The sequence below is a fragment of the Triturus cristatus genome, chromosome 9 (assembly GCF_964204655.1).
Source record: "Triturus cristatus chromosome 9, aTriCri1.1, whole genome shotgun sequence".
NCBI classification, from domain to species: domain Eukaryota; kingdom Metazoa; phylum Chordata; class Amphibia; order Caudata; family Salamandridae; genus Triturus; species Triturus cristatus.
Window position 1 is genome coordinate 448,693,401 of NC_140592.1, and position 21,092 is coordinate 448,714,492.

At 46.7% G+C, this 21,092-nt stretch overlaps 1 protein-coding gene across 1 annotated transcript in view; it reads right to left on the reverse strand.

Annotated features, from left to right (window-relative positions):
* Positions 1 to 21,092, reverse strand: part of LOC146798114 (cytochrome P450 2C16-like) — a 317,969-nt gene that overhangs the window by 283,678 nt on the left and 13,199 nt on the right. The window contains exon 2 of the mRNA XM_085625337.1: positions 20,335 to 20,497. Coding sequence (XP_085481463.1) covers positions 20,335 to 20,497 — 163 coding nt within the window. The remainder of the gene's footprint in view (positions 1 to 20,334; positions 20,498 to 21,092) is intronic.

Below are 21,092 nucleotides of genomic sequence, written 5' to 3' on the forward strand. Positions count from 1 at the left end.
GTCTGCTGAGTGTGCGGGCAGGGAGCGGCAGTTTACTAGAGCTGCCTTTAGATTGGGCGAAGGCACCGGTTTAGCAGGTAGCCGAGCTTGAGGAACCCGTTTCCGCATCATGGGAATGGAGTAGTTACACTGAGCGCAGTTAAAGGAGGATTTTTCCAAGTCCAACGTGCAACAGCAGACCGTGGGTGAGCAAGTGCCTAGCCTAAAAGTAAGAAGATGATTCCTCCTTCTAGATGCTGGGGGAGGTCCACTCTCTAGTAGAGATTGGGGGATAGGGAGGGATGAGAGGGAAGAGAGTGGGCCAGGGGGGAGACGGGATTTGGGGGCAAAAAAAAAACAACAACATGAGAATATCACAAAATAAAGGGATAAAGGTCAGGATTGTTACAGATTTTAGGGAAGAAAGCAAAGGATCATTAGTGAGATGGAATGGGTGAAATGTATAGCCTGAAACGTGGCAGGTCTGAATAGTATATGTATAACCCACAGATTGTGTTGCTATCAGAAACACATATTTCCTACAAAGACAGAGGCTTACTAAAGCAACTAGGATATGAGGTAGTCGCCAGCTCTGATCAAAGCTCCTCAATACGTCGAGTCGCTATTTTAAAACATAGACGATTAAGAGCTGATGTTGGTAAAACCATCACAGACAAAGGGGGTAGATGGGCCATAGCACAGATAGGGATAGAAGGCCGTAAATATGTTGTTTGTGTATTGTATGGCCCAAATGTAGATGACCCTCTAGTTATAGACCGGGTAAACATAGATATGCTAAACTGGGAAGGGGAACGGGTGGTAATGGAGGATTTTAACTGCATCATGAACTATGAGATTGATACCACTAGACGATGGGCTTTTCAGAGGGTGCGGAAGACTCGTGCCGCAATCAAAGAACTAGGCCGATTACATGCCATAAGGGATGCGTGGCGAGTAATACATCCAAACGTGGCAGGCTATACTTATTATTCGGCCGCACATAAGTTATGTTCTCGAATAGACATGGCCTGGGTTTCTGATAACATCTTCGAAACAAATACAATGGAGATCTGCCCAAGGATCACTTCTGACCACAACCCCATTCTTATGTCCTTTAAATTGTCTGGGGAAAGAAGAAGACCTAGGACTTTCTCTTTTCCCAGATATTTATTGTTAGACAAGGATTTCATAGTCCAGATTAGGAGATATCTGAAGGAATTCCTCGAAATAAACACTGATTCAGCCTCGCCTACTGTAGTTTGGGATGCTTGCAAGGCCAGTATAAGAGGATTCTCCCAGCAATTTATCTGGACACAGAACAGCGAGCGTAAGAAAGAAACAGAAAAAACTATTGCAAGTATTCTTACGGTAGAGAATCAACAAGCAGAGGCACTTTTAAGGGGTCTCCCAAAGGCAGAGGACCTGGGATATATTTGAATTGACTTAAAATCTGCACTGAAAAAGACATTAAGGGAAAAAAGTATAGTTAAATTAAAGAAATACTGGCTATCCCAATACGAGAGCGGGGAAAAAATAGGGAAGATCCTGGCATATAAGGTGGCAGACGATAAGGCTAAGACTCTCATAAAGTCGATCAAAGGGTCTAACAATGCTGTTTATGAGCACCCAAATCAGATATTAGAACAATTTGCTAAGTATTATCAAGAACTGTACACTCCGGAGAATCGACCTGAATTGGACGATATATGTAGCTATTTACAAACTACCTCAATGAGAAATATGGGGGTGGAAATATCAGATTCATTAACAGCTGATATTACGACGATAGAAATTAAATTGGCAATTGCTGCTTTGCCGTCTAGTAAAGCATCAGGAGAAGACTCTATACCCCTCGAATTATATAAGATCTGTATGGATGAATTACTCCCACTTTATAGCCAAGTAATTGAATTTATCGGAGCAGGAGGAAAGGTCTTTGATTCATGGAACATTACACTTGGGTGCCGATTACAATCCGGTAAAAACCGGATACGAACCGTCGGTCGGAGCGTATTCTCCGTCCGACTCGTACCCGGTTGTAAAACATTACAAACATGGAATTACGATTCGCACGGAAACACCATTTCCGTACGAATCGTAAAAAACACCGACCGACGAAAATATGCATACGAATGTGATCCGGGAATGCTGCGACGTGACGTCGGGACGCTTCCAGGCAGCGTTTCACGACCCAGGAATTACGATTCGAACCGACAGCAGTCCGGACGGCAATATTTTTACGGCACCCAAAAAGTGCCGGAAATGCGAAGTACGGCGCGAAACGACCAGAGTAGGTGGCCCGGTAAGCGCCGTAGCCCCCCCCCAGCCCCCGCATGTACGTGCCGTACCCCCCCCAGCCCCCGCATGTACGCGCCATACCCCCCCGTGTATGTACACCCGAGTACGTGTCGAACCCCCCGTGTATGTACACCCGAGTACGTGTCGAACTGTACATGTCGAACCCCCCGTGTATGTACACCCGAGTACGTACACGGGTGGGGGTACGACTCGAACGTACTCGGGTGTACATACACGGGGGGTTCGACATGTACTGTTCGACACGTACTCGGGTGTACATACACGGGGGGTTCGACACGTACTCGGGTGTACATACACGGGGGTTCGACACGTACAGTTCGACACGTACTCGGGTGTACATACACGGGGGGGTTCGACACGTACTCGGGTGTACATACACGGGGGGTTCGACACGTACTCGGGTGTACATACACGGGGGGTTCGACACGTACAGTTCGACACGTACTCGGGTGTACATACACGGGGGGGTTCGACACGTACTCGGGTGTACATACACGGGGGGTTTGACACGTACTCGGCACCTGTTTGGATGTCTCCATGGTTGTTATAGGGGTGCGGTGCGGACGGTCTGGGGGTACGCACCGTACATACACGGGTGGGGGTACGACTCGAACGTACTCGGGTGTACATACACGGGGGGTTTGACACGTACAGTTCGACACGTACTCGGGTGTACATACACGGGGGGGTTCGACACGTACTCGGGTGTACATACACGGGGGGGTTCGACACGTACAGTTCGACACGTACTCGGGTGTACATACACGGGGGGGTTCGACACGTACTCGGGTGTACATACACGGGGGGTTCGACACGTACTCGGGTGTACATACACGGGGGGTTCGACACGTACAGTTCGACACGTACTCGGGTGTACATACACGGGGGGGTTCGACACGTACTCGGGTGTACATACACGGGGGGGTTCAACACGTACTCGGGTGTACATACACGGGGGGTTCGACACGTACTCGGGTGTACATACACGGGGGGTTCGACACGTACTCGGGTGTACATACACGGGGGGTTCGACACGTACATGCGGGGGCTGGGGGGGGTACGGCACGTACATGCGGGGCTGGGGGGGGTTCGACGCGTACATGCGGGGGCTGGGGGGGGTTCGACGCGTACATGCGGGGGCTGGGGGGGTACGGCGCGTACATGCGGGGGCTGGGGGGGGTACGACACGTACCGGGCACCTGTTTGGATGTCTCCATGGTTGTTATAGGGGTGCGGTGCGGACGGTCTTTTAACCATACGGTTGTACATTCGGACGCCCGGGACGGATCGTGATTCCCCGGTCGGACTTCGCTTTTCACGTTTGTACGGTAAATCGTCCGAGGACGTGTCGGACACTTTTTCCGACCCGAGGACGTGTGGGGAATTATTCCCAATGCGATTCGTATGGTCTTTTTCCCATGCGAATCGTGATTGCCAGTTCGTACGGCACTTGTACGATTCGTACGGTAAAAAGACCGGATACGAGTCGCACGGGGAAATTTTTTACCGGATCGTAATTGGCACCAGATTGTTTTCTTCTTAAAAAAAAATAAACCAGCGGAAGAATGTGGGTCATATAGACCAATATCGCTTATAAATACTGACGCAAACATTTTTGCTAACATCCTGGTGACCCGTCTTGCTCCGATAATGCCTGGCTTGGTTTCTCCCCAACAACATGGGTTTATCTTTCGAAGGGATACAACGGCTCATGTAAACATGGCCATAACAGCATTCGATGTTGCAAAGACAAAGTCGGCCCCACTCAGCATGATTTTATTAGATGCTGAAAAAGCTTTCGACCGAGTAGGGTGGGACTTTCTCTGGGCTACACTATTAGCATTCGGTATCAAAGGAACATTTTTGCAATGGGTTCAGGCTTTATATGATCATCCTAGTGCCAAAATTATATATGCTGGTTTACAATCTTCCACTTTCTCAATCTCACGTGGCACTCGTCAGGGGTGCCCTCTATCACCTTTACTGTTTGCACTGTCGATAGACCAATTAATCCTGGCCTTGCAAAATCAGTCTCGAATAAAGCCTTTCAAATTTGGGATGAATGCTCTTAAAGTCACGGCGTATGCAGACGACATCGCAGTGTACTCAGTGGACATTGATGAAGCACTGAAGGGGATAGTTGAGGAGGCAAATAGGTTCGGGGCTATCTCCGGCTACATACTAACAAAACTCAAGTTTTGCTGAATTATAAATCCCAAGCTCCAGTGTTAGGAGCATGCAGTGTTTTTACCTTCTTAGGGGTTAGAGTGTCTGACAAAATAGATAAGATAGTTGCATTAAATTCTGAGGCACTCCTGAAAGAAGTAACTAAATCACTTAAAAAGTGGCATAAATTGCCTATGGGAATAATCGGGCGAATAAATATAGTAAAAATGAAGATTTTGCCCAAGTTCCTTTATCTGTTCCGGTCTATCCCCTTACGCGTGAATAATATTTTCTTTAAACGTTTAGATGGGATTCTTAGCAGCTTTATTTGGGGCTACAAGAAGGCTCGTCGAGCAATTGATTTACTAAAGTTCCCATTCAATCAGAGGGGGCTTGATTTTCCTGATTTTAAACTATACTTCTGGGCAGCTTTTCTGGGCCGTCTTCGCAGTTGAATAAATCCCATGAGCAACTTTTTCTTTCACATTTTTATGCTAGGGGAGGACTACAATATGTTTCTTTTTAGAACCAATGACCCAAATTACTACAAAAGGGTCAAATTCAAGACCGCACGTGACACTGTAACCATCTGGCGGGCAATTCTCTCTAAATGCAATACAATGTTCTATCATGTTAAACTTCCCTTGTGGGATAACCCCGGTCGCCCAGAAATCTTCCACGACGTGGTGGGAAAGCGATGGGCTAGTTTTGGCATTAAACATCTAGGGGATTTGTATGATTACAATGGGTTCATCACATTTGAAAGACTAAAGATCTTATATAAACTTCCAGAAAGTATGCTGTTCAAATATTATCAGATTCAAGATTATTTCATACGTAATCTGAAGATGACAAATTTCATGGATTCTGATATATGGAATTGCTTTTATGCAGTAAATGATAAGTCGCTGATTAGTACAGGGTAAAAAGTTTTAACACCTATAAGAAGGACGACTGTACCAGACTAGCTGATCGCTGGAGCCAAAGTATGGGGACAATGATCTCGGCTAACACTATTTCGCTTGCTCTCAGCAGAATCTCAACAGGTCTGTGCACTCATCTAACTTGAGGCTGCAGCAACATAAAACTATATGCTTATTATACTACACACCTAAAAGAATATCAAAATGGTCATTTAATAATCCTGCTAGCGATCGAACAAAGTGTCCAAAATGCAATCTACTGGCAGCCGACTTAAAACATATGTTCTTTTTATACCCTGAGCTAACAGAATACTGGCAGAAGGTTGCTCAAATACTGTCCCAGAAACTTGGGAGACCTACAACGCTTTCAATAGTAGATGTGATGATGAGCGGGCAAAATACGAAATCTAGCCAGAATCATCTAATTACCATCTTATTAGTATGTGCTAGGCTGATAATTGCCCGGGTCTGGATCTCACAGGGTGCTCCATCAGCTATGGAATGGTGGGGCTTGGTTAGAGAGACGCATGACATGGAACTAGCACTAGCTAAAACGAGGGGGACCCGTTCACTATGTAAATTCAAGAAAATTTGGGGATCATTGTTCTGAAATTCATTTGAATATTTTTGTATAAGTAAAATGCTCATCTGTTTTATAATCTAAACCCCCTTTTTTTTTTTTCTTTCCTTCTCTGAAAGATGTTATGCTTTGTAATTGTCATTACTATTTATTGTGTATACATTTTCTCATGTTGGTAAATAAAAAATTTATTTAAAAAAAAAAAAGAAACTTTGAACATGTTTGAGTCGAAGGAAAACAGACCACTCACACCAGGGGTTCAAGAATAAGAAAACGATGGGAAAGACTGAAAAGAGCCCTGTCTTGTCACGCTTTCAATTCTAGTGAGGTGGGAGAGCAACCCGCTGCAGTTATCTGGGCCTTTGGAAATTGATATATCCATTTGACTTTGGCAATAAAGTCAAAACCCAGTCCAAACCCATCTGTGGTCCAAAACAGATATGTCCACTTTCCCATGCCAAATGCCTTTTTGGGAACCTATGGAAACTGACAGTATTTTGATGGATTGGTCTTTTGATTCTGCCAGGGCAAATAAGATCTTGTATAACTTTTCTTCATTGGTAGTCGTGGAGGGAGTAATTTCATTCAGTCAGAGTCATACAGAGCTTCCTAGAGCATGGCAAAGGCTTCAATAATGTAGTCAGAATTGATGAAAAGACTGCGCGCGGCGTTATGTATTGACGGGTGGCTAATTGGCCTACTCTCCGCTGCAGTTGAAATGTAAGCTTTCTGCCAGGTTTTTCTCCATGTTCATAAGGTTGCTGCTAAAATTTTGGTAATGTGCTTTCTCTGAACAGCGGTATATAGGGCATTGAGAGTGAACCTCTCAGCAGTGATACATCATCTTTGAAGTGGGTCTTGATTTATATCCCAATGTTAAAGAAAGAATGTTTTGTTAAAGTCTGTATTGTCAGCATATTTCTTCTTTTCTTTGGCTAAGTGGCACATGAGTGTGCCTCTCTGTGTCACTCTGCCTGCTACCAGAGAGTCTGGGCTGAGGTAAATGAGTGACAGTTTGCTTCTCAATACATTTGGCAGAGGCGTAACACAGGCCCCCGCACCGCCGGCATTGGGGGGGAGGGGGGCGTGCTCCAGGGTCCCCTCACTCAGCGGAGCAAGCATTAGCAAGCCTCTTAGTTGGTTCATGAATTAAAAGGTGTGCACGGCCACGGTGGGCATGGGCCTCCTCATTAATTAAATGGTGTGTGCAAGCCCCCGGGCTGCGATGAAGGGGGGGTGGGAAGCATGCTCCAGGCAGGGGCCCCCTCACTCAGCCAACAAGCCTCTGCATGAATTAAATGGTGCGCACGCCCGGCGCGCAGATGTCTTGCGTGCCCCTGCCTGGCTAGCTAGCCTTGCCCTTGCCCTCTTCTGACTGCTTGCCGCTCGCGCCTGCCACTGAAGAAGCTGCAGGCCAGGCCTCAGGAACTTGGGGCAGGAATGTACCAGGTCGAGCCGGAAATCAGGCACTGTGCGGCAGGATGTGGCTACGGGTCCCAGTAGGAGCATCTGAGTTACAGTGGAGGCCTGACAGCCAAGATACCTGAACACCCGACCGTCCGGGGTCACTCACCGTGCAAGAGCCCTGACAGGGCCCCGGGAGCCGAGCCTCAAGGATACAAGGTAAGGGCTGAGCAGCAACGGGCTCGAGCCAGACTATGTGGCATCCGATCCTTTTAACGAGTGCTGCTCGCGCGCTGGAACATCACCTTAGCTGCTGCACATGTGCTCACTGCCTTTCATCCGAACATTCATTAGTGAGTTGTACTTCTGAGGGACCAGACTAGGATGTGGTGAAACGGCCAGAGCGACCGACCATGAAGCTGGGGAACCAGGTTCAAAACTTGGTGAGCGACTCAAGCATTCTGTGCAAATCACTTAATCTCCTCGTGCCTGAAAAATGAATGTGTCTGTAATGCAACTGGTGCTCATGTAAAGCCAAGCGCCCTGATACATTTGGGTCGAATTCGCGCTAAATAAAAGACAAAAAAAATAAAATGGAGTTTCCCACAACCCGAGCTGAAGCTCACCGAGCTAGGCCAGGTCCCACCAGCTGGATTATGCAGTAACCCACAGCCCTAAAATCGGCCAAATTCAGAGGCCAAACTTTGTTAGGCTGCAGCTATATTCTGTTATAGCTAGGCTGACCACAAATAGAAGTCTTTATCAGCCTCAGGCCAGGCTCTGTCACAGTCAGGGCTGAGGCTAAATCGGCCATTTCATACACAGGAACAGCTGGTGGATTTGTAGTGCCCGGGTCAATATATATGCACGTGGTGCTTGAAATTGTAGCTTTAGTTGGAGCATATTTGTAATCACAAATATTCCACCCCTTCACTATTGCCGTTTTTTTTGCAACAGTGAAGATCAAAGTGCTGATCTGAGGATTTTGACCATGTCACAGCTTAAAATGTAATAACTTTTCCCTACGTTATTTCCCCCTGCCTTGTCCCTTCCTTTTCTCCTCTTCATATGTGTACACTTTTCTTGCTAGACATTTAACTTTGACCCCGCTGAGTAAGAGAAATGGGACAAGGCAGGATGAACACAAATGTGAAAAAGAGGTCTAGGGAGAGATGTGAAGCACGAGAAGGGATTAGAGTTAGAGAAGATGTAGAAAGAAAAGATATGGGATAGGAACAGAAAAAAGTAAATAGAGGAATGTGAGGCAGCCAGAAGCAAAGATAAGGAGTGAGAGAAAGAGAAAGATGTAGGTAGAGAAAGAGAGGTAGAGAAATAGGCAAGGCTTTAAAAGAGTGTGGTAGAAATAGGTGAAGATAGGGAGAGGAAATAGAGAAGTGCAGTACTCCAGGGGATGAGAAAGAGACGATGGAGGAAAAGAGGTGAATTAGCGCGAGGTAAAGGCAGTGAGATGTACATGAAAACGGAGAGACTGGATGAAAAACAGAAGGAAAGTAGAGAACAAACTGAGAAGAAATATAAACAAGTGGGTTGGGTAAAGAGTAGTGGGGAAGACAAAAGGTAGAGAGAAGGATAAAGGGTAGAACGAGGTATCTGGTGTGGAACAAAAAGAGGAAGCTGAGAGAGAAAGAGGCGAGGTTTATACAAAAGTAGAGAGTTGTGAGAGGAAGAGATGGTGAGGTGGAGATCTATAAAGAAAGATTATGAGATTGTTGAGGTGGACGGGGATGAGCTGAATTGGAGAAGGGGGTCCAGAGAGAGTGTGAGAGAGAAAGAGATAGGAGTTAATGATAGATAAAAGGGGTTGTGGTACGGTAGGCGAGGCATGAAGAGAAATAGAGAGGTGGGATAAATTTATTATTTTATTTTGAGAATTTGTAAAGCGCGACTGACACCTTGCAGGCTTCCTGGCGCTGGAAAATTACTCTGTTAACGGATAACCGGGAGAACAGTCAGACGGACAATTTATTTGGGGAAGAGCCAGGTCTTGATACGTCTCCTGAATGGAAGAAGCTGTGATATCTGACGTATGTCAGTGGGCAGGCTGTTCCACAGCTTGGCCGCTGCAACACTGAAGGATCTGCCCCCTGTTCTGGTTCTGTTGAATCTGGGCACCTTTACCAGACAGGCAGAGGATGAACGCAGGTCTCTGGCAGGAGTGTACCACAGAAACAGGGCTTGCAGAGGTTTGGGTCCAAGTCCATGCAGAGCCTTAAAGACAATGCAGAGGGACTTGAAGGCCACTCGTTGTTTTAAGGGTAGCCAGTGTAGCTCAGCCAGAGCCGCTGTGGCCGAGGCCCTCCTCGTCCAGCCAAGAGCCAGCTTGGCGGCGGCAGACTGAATTCGCTGTAGTCGGTCCATCATCGTGACTGGAGACTCCAGGAGCAGGGCGTTGCAATAGTCAAGGCGACTGAGTATCGTGCACCTGACTATCGACGCCCTGGCTTGTGCCGGGAGAAGAGGCATGATTTTCCGCAGTGATCGAAGCAGGGCTGTGCAGATCCCCACAGTTTTCATCACCTGGGTTTCCATACTTAATTTGTTGTTCAGCATGGCTCCCAGGTTGCGCACCGAAGGAACTGGCAGAGGTTTGTCTCTAAACTCCGGAGGCCAAAATTCATTCGGAAACTGACGGGGTATCTTAGTGCCTGAGCAAAAAAGGACCTCCGTTTTAGCGGAGTTGAACTGGAGGGAGTTTCTGTGTAGCCATCCAGCCGTCTCTCTTAGGCAGTCGTGGAAGGTGGAAAAAGGAATGGCATCTTCACCTTCCCACGAGAGGATGAGCTGTGTGTCATCCGCGTAATTTATTGTTTTGACCCCAAAGGATAGGATCAGTTTGATTAGCGGGATGAGGTACACATTAAAAAGGATGGGGCTGATGGAGGAGCCCTGAGGGACTCCCTGGGGTACTGGTGCAAAGGCGGATTGAAAAGGGGGAAGGGAGACAGCCTGTCTTCTGTCCCGAAGGTAGGAGTGAAACCAGAGCAATGCAGTGCCTTCCACTCCCACTTCACCAAGTCTCTGCAGCAGCCTACCATGGTTGACCGTGTCGAATGCGGCAGACAGGTCCAACAGTATCAATGCCACTGGCTGGCCCCTGTCTGCACGCATGCGAAGATCCTCCATGGCAGTTAAGACTGCTGTTTCGGTGCCGTGGGCAGGACGGAACCCGAACTGGTGATCGTCAAGAAGGTTGTTTTGTTCTAGGTGGGCGGACAGGCACGAACTGACCCATCGTTCGGCGACCTTCGCTGGGAAAGGCAGCAGAGAGATGGGTCGGTAGTTGGAAAGACAGTCTGGGCTCAGGGAGGGTTTCTTCAAGAGAGGGGTGATTAGTGCCTGTTTCCAAGGGGTTGGGACAAAGCCACTGTGCAAAGACTGGTTGCATATTAGGCGCATGGTATCAAAAAGTTCATTACCAAAATTTTTCCAGATTTTTGGAGGTAGGGGGTCGAGTGGAGAACCCGAGGTGATACCAAGCGCAAGTCTTTCAAACTCGAAGGCCGGGATTGGAGGAAATTCCCACAGTCTAGCCAAGAGGACAGAGCCTGGAGACGACAAGTTTCGCGAGCTGGTGTCTGGTCTCTGCGTGTTATAAGTTTCTGAAGAGGGAGGTGTTTTCAGGTTGTGAATAATGGTGTTTATTTTATTAATGAAAAACACTGCAAGGTTGTCGCAGAGGGCTTGGGTAGGAGGCTGTGTAGAGGTGACACAGTCCGGATTGGTTAGGTTTTTGAGTATTTGAAAAATACTTTTTGAGCTGTTCGTGGCGTTGGTGATGATGGAGCAATAATGTTTAGCCTTATTTTGGGCGATGGCAGTTTTATACTCCCGGAGGTTTACTTTCCAGAGGGTTTTGTGAGTGTCAGAGTAACCCTGCCTCCATTTTCTCTCTGCTTGTCTGCATGCTAGTTTGAGAGCTCTTAAGGAGTCATCAAACCATGGGGCCGGCGCTCGTCTCTGTGGTTTGCCCTTTTTCAGAGGGACGAGGCGTTCCGAGGTGCTGGAAATCCTTGTACAAAGGGATAGATAATTGGCCTCAACTGGTTGAGTAATGGAGAAACTGTCTTCCACTTCAAATACTGGGCCATTCAGTCTGAGTTTGTCCAGAGCCTTCCAGTCTCTGTACGGGGGTACATGGCCGTGGAATGCCGGTCTGCAAGACCTGCTACCTACTATATGAAATTTGATGAGTGCATGGTCAGTCCAGCACATTGGCAGAATGTCGCTCAGAAGTGCTAGCTGGGGGGAGGAGAAGATTAAATCGAGCTGGTGCCCTGCTACGTGTGTGGGTTTGTTCACTAGCTGGGAAAGTCCCATTCCTTCACAGGAGAGTAGGAGATTGTTGAGTGCAGAATCGAGGCTGCCGTTGGGCCAAAGGTTGAAATCGCCCAAAACAATCAGGTTGTTGTGAGAGGTAGCCATATTAGTGAGGGTGGTGAGGAGCGACTGCTGCTGAGTAGAATTAAAAGCTCCCGGCGGGCGGTAGCAGATCACCGCCGTAAAGGTAGTACCAAGGTGACAGTCGATGGAAAGGCCAAGTATTTCGGTCCCGACCACTGGGTCCATAGCAATAGTTTTTGCTGACCAGGACGCTCTATAGATTACACCGACACCACCGCCCCGCCCCTTAGGTCGTGGGAGATGCAGGATTTTGAAGTCTTGTGGGCAAGCCCAGTCCAGTTCTATATTGCAGTCAGAGTGGGTCCAAGTTTCCGTCAGGAATAAAGCATCAAGATGATGATTATCTATGAGCTGGGCGATTTCGTGAGCGTGTTTGGGCAGGGACCTGACATTCAGCAAGCCACCAGTGAATAAGCCTTTGCGCGCAAAATCGTGCAGAGGATAGGCGGAGTCTTGGAAGGACAATTGTCCTTCATGAGCGAAGTCTCTAAGGAGGAGTAGAGCCTCACGCGTCAAGTGTGGAGAGCTACTGGTGGACGGGGGGATCGAGGCCGCGGGTGGCGCACCGGGCGCTGCCGAGGCGCGGACGAGCGCAGACGAGCTTGCCTTAAGCGCGCCTTCGGCGCGCAAACGGCGCTCCCGCTGCGCTCGTCCGCTGCGCTTGTGTGGCCGACACATTTATGGCAATGTTGTGGGCGTGGCCTCGCAGGGGGCGTGGCTCGCCTTCGAATCGCGATGGCGGTGTGTTTGTGGAATCCTGTCTCAGCGCTGGTTGCCGCTGTCTCAGGAGTGCCTCAGAGGGTCTGCTAGGCGCGTGAGGGCAGCGCTTTTCAGTGCAGGTGAGGTTAAAATGGCCAAAACACAAGAATACAAGTAATTTTTAAAAATAAACGAAAGTACCGTCCTCCGGCTTTCCGCCTCAGAGGAATTTACAAAGTGATGTTTGTTGCGCTGCGATCAGCGTTTATAAGGGATCCTGGGTGGGCGTGGCCTCGCAGGGGGCGTGGCTCGCCTTCGAATCGCGATGGCGGTGTGTTTGTGGAATCCTGTCTCAGCGCTGGTTGCCGCTGTCTCAGGAGTGCCTCAGAGGGTCTGCTAGGCGCGTGAGGGCAGCGCTTTTCAGTGCAGGTGAGGTTAAAATGGCCAAAACACAAGAATACAAGTAATTTTTAAAAATAAACGAAAGTACCGTCCTCCGGCTTTCCGCCTCAGAGGAATTTACAAAGTGATGTTTGTTGCACTGCGATCAGCGTTTATAAGGGATCCTGGGTGGGCGTGGCCTCGCAGGGGGCGTGGCTCGCCTTCGAATCGCGATGGCGGTGTGTTTGTGGAATCCTGTCTCAGCGCTGGTTGCTGCTGTCTCAGGAGTGCCTCAGAGGGTCTGCTAGGCGCGTGAGGGCAGCGCTTTTCAGTGCAGGTGAGGTTAAAATGGCCAAAACACAAGAATACAAGTAATTTTTAAAAATAAACGAAAGTACCGTCCTCCGGCTTTCCGCCTCAGAGGAATTTACAAAGATAAAGACTGAGATGAGGTTGCGTGAGGAGTGAAGTAGATGGAGAAGAGATACTGGGTGTTCAGATGGAAAAAGACTAATGAGGTACAGCAAGAGTGATGAGGTAGAGAGAACTGGGGTAGAGAGAGGGGGTCAGGAGTCACAACTATTCAAGCAGCAACAGAAATTGATAGAGAGAGGGGTGAGTTCATGAGAAAGAGGTAGAGGGAGATGAACTTGAGTGAGTTCTATTGGGTATATTGAGAGATGAGTGTAGTAGACAGGGTGGCACTAATCCGCCCAAGTTACACCCAACTGACACCCAGTTGATGCAAGATGCTACAAAGCAGCATAAAGCACCAGTTATACTGAAAAAAGGGCACCTTTGCAGCACAAAATACTTTTTTATGCTAGAAAGTAAATGCCCGTGCAAGATTTTGCACTGCTTTGCATCACTTTGCATGAATTTGCCCCAGCATGAGCCCTCAGTAAAACTGGTGCCAAGCTTTCGTTATGCATGCTCGGCTGTTGAATTAGAAAAATAAGCTGATTTTTATGAGCAGCGTTATAAAGGTAGGAACTTCGACTGTCCCATTCACTTTACCAGGGTCCTTGCAAGGTGCGTCCTGGGCAATAACCCACTCTGCATACCTTAAAACGTATCTGGTCAAACGCGGGCCAGACCACAGTTAGACTCTGGCAGGACCAGACCTGGCCAAGCTCGACTGTCAAAACCGGGCTTAGCACACCTAGACTCTTAGAGCTCCAGGTGAGGGCACAGCCAGGTACTCTGGGTCCCGGGCCAGCCCCAGCCGCCCGTGACCCAGGCTGCGTGCGCCATGGATGGTTAAGGAGTGCTGCCCAGGTAAGCGGAGGCCAGTGAGAGCTGCTCAAGCAGGGTGCACTCAGGACCAGGAGAGCTGAAGGCAGGGTTAGGAGAGGCAGGGAGTAATGGGAGAGCTGTAGGGTGCCCAGTGAGAGGCGTGTCCTGCTGTGAGGTCAGGAGGGGATGTTGATCTTTATGTACCTGATGTTCCAGGAGACAGTACAGGGCGCTTTGGGCTTCGCCGCAGTTCTCTGGTATTTGAGATGGGCCAATCCAGCCTAGAGGACCCTTCTGTCACCTTTTAATCAAGAGGGCTTTGTGGAAAAGGTTGGGATAGGGAAGATTTCTACTGGACTGGAGCTCAACTTAGAATGTCCTCTGAATAAGTTACACCATATCATAAGCATTTCCATTTGTAGAACTCAGAAGCGGACTGGCTGGGCTTTGTATGCAGCCATTTTAAGGACTTCTGAAAGTTGACTTTTATGAACTCTTTAATGTTTCATGGTCACGATGTCAGCCTTTTCGGTTTTTCTCCTCTCGCCCATTCCAGTGTTTAAAATGGCTGGGTTAAAGAGACGCCGGTGACGAAGGACAAGCGGGGGTGGTGGTTTCTCTCAGGAGACAGACGAATGCTGCGGACAGTCTGCTGTCTCTTGTGGATCACGAGCGTCGCAGCCGCGCCCTTTCACTGCACATGTGCGCGTGGGCCCGTCAGAATGGGGTGGGAGGACTAGGAAAAGTGGGTCATTCTTCACCAGGCCTCGCACTCTTTAGCAGCACAACCTCGTGCTTGTGATGCAACATATTGATTTATAGATTCTAGAAACCAGATTTCCATCATTATGATGAGACAGCTAACGGTGCCAGTAACAGGGACTGGGGTCTCTTCCCCCACATTAAGTATTTGGAAACTTTGAAAGTCAGGTACTTCTTTTGCGAAAGGCCTGCCTACAATATGACTGACCTGGGCCCATAAGAAAATCTGACATGCAGAGGTATGCCACCAGCCTCCAGAGTGGCACGTCACAGCGAAAAGCGTACTGCCTCTTGGAATTCATTCTGAAGCGCAGTCACTCAGGCGGGACACCAAACTCAGTGCAGGGGAACTCACAAAGAGACCTAGGTATCTGACGCCTCTATGTTACTCAACACACTCTCCTTGCTAGGGTTCTCACCTGGCCGTGTTTTGTTTCTATGCCAATAATAAAAATGGGAAAACTAGTGTAAGGAGGTATTTTCCATTTGAAATATAAACCTAAAACAACAATCAGATGGAGAAAAAAAGGTCACTAAAAATTGAAAGCAGTGTAACTAATTTATAAATGATTATTGAAGCAAACAGATGGATAATTGCCATGGTGCAAAATAATACTGAGAATTTCTTTTTCACTAAGCAGCGCTTGATCCTTCCCAGAATAAACAGCTGCATGGATACAAATGGGTACGACATTTTTTCTGTGAAAGATGCCAACCCTATCCGCCACATGTTCTCTCCATGCACTGTGCACTGTTGGGGCCGTATGTGACATCAGTCACTAATTGTGATCAGGTGATTCCATTCTAAAAGTGTCCGGGATAAAGGGACATATCTACCTTGAACATAAGGCTCTGTGCTTTTCAGTGTGTATTTGGTATTCATTTTATGGTGTTCTTGAAGACATACCTCACACATCCTAACATGATGTGTTCTCGATGGTGGCAAACAGATCTAGCCAGGCCTGTCATCCCCTTACAACCCACCCGTTCGATGGTGCCTATTTCCGCCTCCAGAGAGAAATGTCGTTCATGGTAGACCAGCCAACATCTGCTCAGTTCTGGCATTCAGGAACTTTTTCAGGTTATTGGTGCAAAGAAAGATCTGGTGCAAAGAAAGATCTGGTGCTAGTCTAGCCATCTCCAAATGTGCAAAGCCTCCTGGCACAGAATACTGGACCCCACTTCTCTTAGCATGTTGCAATAACACATGGCAATTATGTTGTCTCTGAGGACTTGCACCAGCCTCCCCCGATGGTCATAAGTTACGCTTTCGGACCCAGCCAGATTGCACAAAGCTGCAAATGATTGACATGGAACTGGTGCTCTGCCAAAGGCCAGAGACCTCTGCAGTGGCGTAACAAAGGCCCCAACAGCTGCCGCAGTGGGGTGTCCCCTCAGGACAATACTCTGGCCTGAGAATTCCCAAGTGAGTTCGGAGGGGGTCCCTCTCCATGTACTTTGCAGGGTGGCCCCCTCAAGTCTTGTTACGCCGCTGACATTTGGACATGGCATTTAGAAGGTGTATATCCTCTGGTTGTTTGTATTTGGACAGTTGTGTATGCCAATAGTCTTTGAGAGGTGTATCATGCTCCAGTGATAGTTCTATCAGTATTTTGGAGCGATCAAGTATTCTCCAAGATAGAATTTCTGCATAGGTTATTTGGAGTAAAGGCCTTCTAGAGGTGATATGGATGAAGTCTTGTGACCTTGGGACAGATTAATGTATTGCTGCCCCAAGGGATTAGTGATTCTCCAGATATCAATCAAGTTATGGTAGTTCATTAAAGGCCAGATGTACAACCCTTTTTTTGTGTCCGCAAATGGGATATCCTCCCGTTTGCGACCGCAAAAAAGGATAATGACGTGTACAAATGCTATTTTGCGAGTCACTGACTCGCAAAATAGCATTTGCGACTCCCGGTATTCTTAAGGGGCGTCCCTTCCTGATAGGGAGTCACCATGCCATGTACAATTGTTTTACACCACCTCCTGCCCTTAAAAATGAAACTGAATATTACATTTTTTCTTTTTTAAATGCATCATGTTTTCCTTTAAGGAAAATGGGCTGCATTTAAAAAAAAGACTGCTTTATTTAAAAGCAGTCCCAGCAGGCCACCATCCCTGGGAGTGCTACCATTCCTAAAGGGGTCGCAAATTGTGACAGCCTCATTAATATTCATGAGGCATGCAATTTGCGACCCCATTAGGAACCGCCAACAGTGTCTGAGAAACTGTTACACATTCTAATTTGTGAGGTCGCAAATTGCAAGTCGCAAATGCGACGCAATTTGCGAGTCGCAAATTGGCGGGTTGTACATCTGGCCCTAAGTCTTTCAGCATTGCTCGATCATCATAAGTGCATCTGTCCAGTGTCCCGGTCCAATTAATCTGACTAAGTTCAAGTCGCCACACACTATTGTCAGAGTGTTGACAAATTACGTAAATAGTCTAGAGAGTTTTGTTATGCATCTAACCTTGTTAGCAATGGATGCATAGATTGAACTTTGTATTAGTGTCTGTCTTGCTGTTTAAATTTTGGAGGCCCACACAATTTGAGAAGATAGTGTGTGGGAGCGATTTTCAGATTAGTATTGCTGCTCCATATTTTCCAAATAGATTTGTGCAGTGTTCTTGGGTGGAATTCTCCACATTGTGCGGTTCTTACCAACTATTTTTCCTACCCAATCGCGTTTCAACTTATTTATCTCAATTGATGTAAGAGGAGTTTTCTAAGAGAGCTATGTCACAACGTTTTTGCATTTTTTGTTTGCAAATGAATGTAGCGGTATTGTATGTTACTCCCACATAACCATGCTATCAGGAAAGGCCTTTTATTTGCACACAGTGCAGACAAAGGGTGACTAGAATAGTGTCTATATGATTGATTCTGATCAGTTTGAGTTATTGTCTTAAATACTGGCCATGATCATCTGGCACCAAGAAGTGAGGTGCTGGACCTTCCAACCCTGCCCCACATGCATGTTGGCCTCATCCTCCAGCTACATCTGCTTCCAAGAGTTGGTAGGCTAGGAACAGTGAAATGAGTGTGATCTAAAGCATTGCTGGCCAAAAATGAAATTTTCCAATTTGGAAGAAATATGTTTCAAATGAGATTCCTTAAAGAGGAGTTGCTGGTTTTTGTCTACGAAACATATATCTATGTATTGTGCCAGGTTCACCATTTTCTGAGTTGAAGTAAATAAATCTTGAAATGGCCTGGAGTCAGTCGGGCCTGATAATGGAATAAGTCGTGTGAATAGGAGGCTCCTGTGTGTTCTTTACTGACAATCATTATTCAAGGCAATTACATAAAACACAAGTTTCCAGAGGGCAGTAATCATGTTCTTTTCTGCCAACCTCAACATAGCTGAGACTCTGACAGGTGCTTCTTTGGATATGTTGAGGTTCATAGAAGAGAAGGTCCAAGATATTATTTCAAGTTTCCAACCTCTAAGTCAAACGGCTGTCCTTGCTGAAGTAGTAGTCTAGCGGTTGCCTAGCATTTCAGAGACTGTCCAAAGTACCCCACAGAGAATTACCTCACATGCAAATAATGTTGCTTCTGTCTGGAGTCTTGCATCCTCAAACTGCATGCTGTGTCAAAAAAAAGCATACTCTATATTCTTAAAATCTGGCATGAAAAACTAATCTTTTATTGAGGCATTCGGATTGTCCCCTCTCCTTTTTTCCTCAAAATGACCATCTCCTCCTTTTCCCATCCCTTGGGAAACAGTTGGAACCCTGCAGCCTCACCCATGTGTGTTCTGACATCGCAAGCGTAACCATGTTTGCCATAACCACACATATGCCTTAACCACGCATATGTGTGGTTAAGGCACATGCGCGGTCTAGTTGCTGGCTGCTGCTCGGCAGAATAGCAAGAAGCAGATGGAGGAAAGATCTGGATGAGTCTGTGAGGTAAGTGGGGTTTTGGGTGGGTGGGGTAGTTTGTAAGGGTTGGGGGCTAATTTTGGGGTCTGTGGGGGTCAGGTAGTTTTCAGTGCTGGGAGTGTTAGGGCTCTGGGCAGGGGACTGGGTGGGGGTAGTTTTTTTGGGTTGGGGTAGTTTTTTTGGGTTGGGATAGTTTTGGGGGATGGGGGGTCGGGGAGGTTTTGGAGGCTGGGGGGCAGGTAGCTTTCAAGGCTGGAGGGTCAGGTTGTTTTAGAGCTCAGGACAGGGGACAGGAAAGGGACAGTTTACAGGTAAAGGTGGCTGCTGGGCTGGGGCAGTGGGTAGGTGGAGGTAGATTTTAGGGGGTGGGGCTGGTTTTACAGCACAGGGAGGGGGGCTGAGGTTGGAGTAGTTTTAAGGAGACTGTGTTTTAGGGCTCAGGGCAGAGGACAGGAAAGGGTAGTTTTCAGGTCAAGGCGGCAGTTGGGCTGGGGCAGTGGGGAAGTGGGGTAGGTTTTAGGGTTTGGGGCCTGGAGTTCGTGCTCAACGAAGGAGGCTGTGGTCAAAGTAATTTTTAGGGGCTGTGGGTCGACTATTAAGGTTCAGGATAGGGGCTGGGGAAGATTATAGTAATGGAGCGGGTAGAATAGACAACAGAAGGGTCGAATTTTAGGGCTCAAGGTAGAGGGGCAGGAGTTTAATCTTTATCACACATGTCCCTTTACCTATCATGTCTTTACCACAAAATTGCATGGTAAAGGCATGCGTGGTAAAGGCATTTGTGCTAAAGATGTGGTTGTGGTTAAGACAGCGTGGTTCAGGCATACATTGTTCCATCAAACAACTGTGTACTTTAATCTCTAAATCCCTGCAATTTACCCACCAGTCATCTCGAATATCACAACCTTATAAGTCATACCCTTGCAACTTAACAACATCTAACGTCCTCTAGCTCATCTATCAACCCCACCAAACATCTGCACTGACACCACCTCCCCCCAATGAAAACACGTAACTCCTATTGGTCTAATCTACCACAAAGAAACTGGAGTGAATGCATTAAGTAGTTTGCCTTAACACACAAGACTAATCCCAAAAAACAGCAGTTACAAATAACACTGGACTAACTATTAACCTTGGGTTCCAGAGAGGCATGTTGCTCCGCATGAAGCACATTAATGCCTCGTGAGAGTAGTAAGCAAATTTCCAAGGTGCAATTACAATTACAGATAATATGGATATATAACCAATAACTGAAGCATTATATTAACATAATGAAGGCAAGCCACCTTTATCTCTATCATTTAAAATTAGGTGGGCTAACCCACTTGTATTAGCTAATAAACATTTATCTCATTTGGTTACACATATGTTGTGTAACCAAGTTGTCTAGATGAAGCATTTGATAACAGTAGAACAAAAATAAATGAATAGGTGATACAATAAATACATAATACAGTATTTGAAAAAGGAGTGTGGCTTTCCAAGACATTGTTACAGCTTTATTGTGAGAAGAAGTGATGCACTATTCTGTATATTCTGTTTGATGAGTGAAAAGTATTCATTATTTACCATATCCTTTGGTGAGGATATTGAAAATTGGAAAGTATCCACGTCCACTGAAGTCATCTGCCTGGTCCACCAGAGCTTCTTTCACCGCCTCATAACCGCAAAGCACAAGCGTTGGTCGAGAACCAATATGGACCATAAAGACTTTGCCATACTTTTCACTGAGCTATGGAAAAATATTATTTAGATGAAATGAATCAATAATATCCAAAACATAGAAATGTGATTATTTGACAAATTGCAAGCATCTCAGGCTAGATGTTCATGAAATAAATAACAGTTTTCTTTTATGTTGAGTAGTTGTTTCATGTGATTTAAAAAGTCTGTAATGTTACAAGGAAACTTTATAATGTTTATGTTCTATCTAAAATGGAAATGAGAGTCTGAATCACTTTTAAGAGACACACCAACAGTGCTGCTTTTGTGTAGCCTTCAGGTTCATGCTGATTTTGTTTCTTGTTTGTGAGGTATTTGGTTAGTGAATTCTTTAAAAAATAAAGAGAGTGTTCTGGAGTCTCAGAAATCATCTGTCAATTTACACTGCTGATTTGGAATGAGGATGAGACAGAGAGGCTCTCTTTCTGCTGGAGAGACTGTGATAAACCTTTGCACTTCTAGATAGCCTCTTGTATGCAGCTCTATCGTGTGGGTGAGAAACCCATGTAACTGGGGTTTGTGCATTTCTGTTTATTGCTTAAAATTAGCTAATTCTATTAAATCGAGCCATAGACTTACGTCGAGCCCTGTCATTGTGTAAGTGC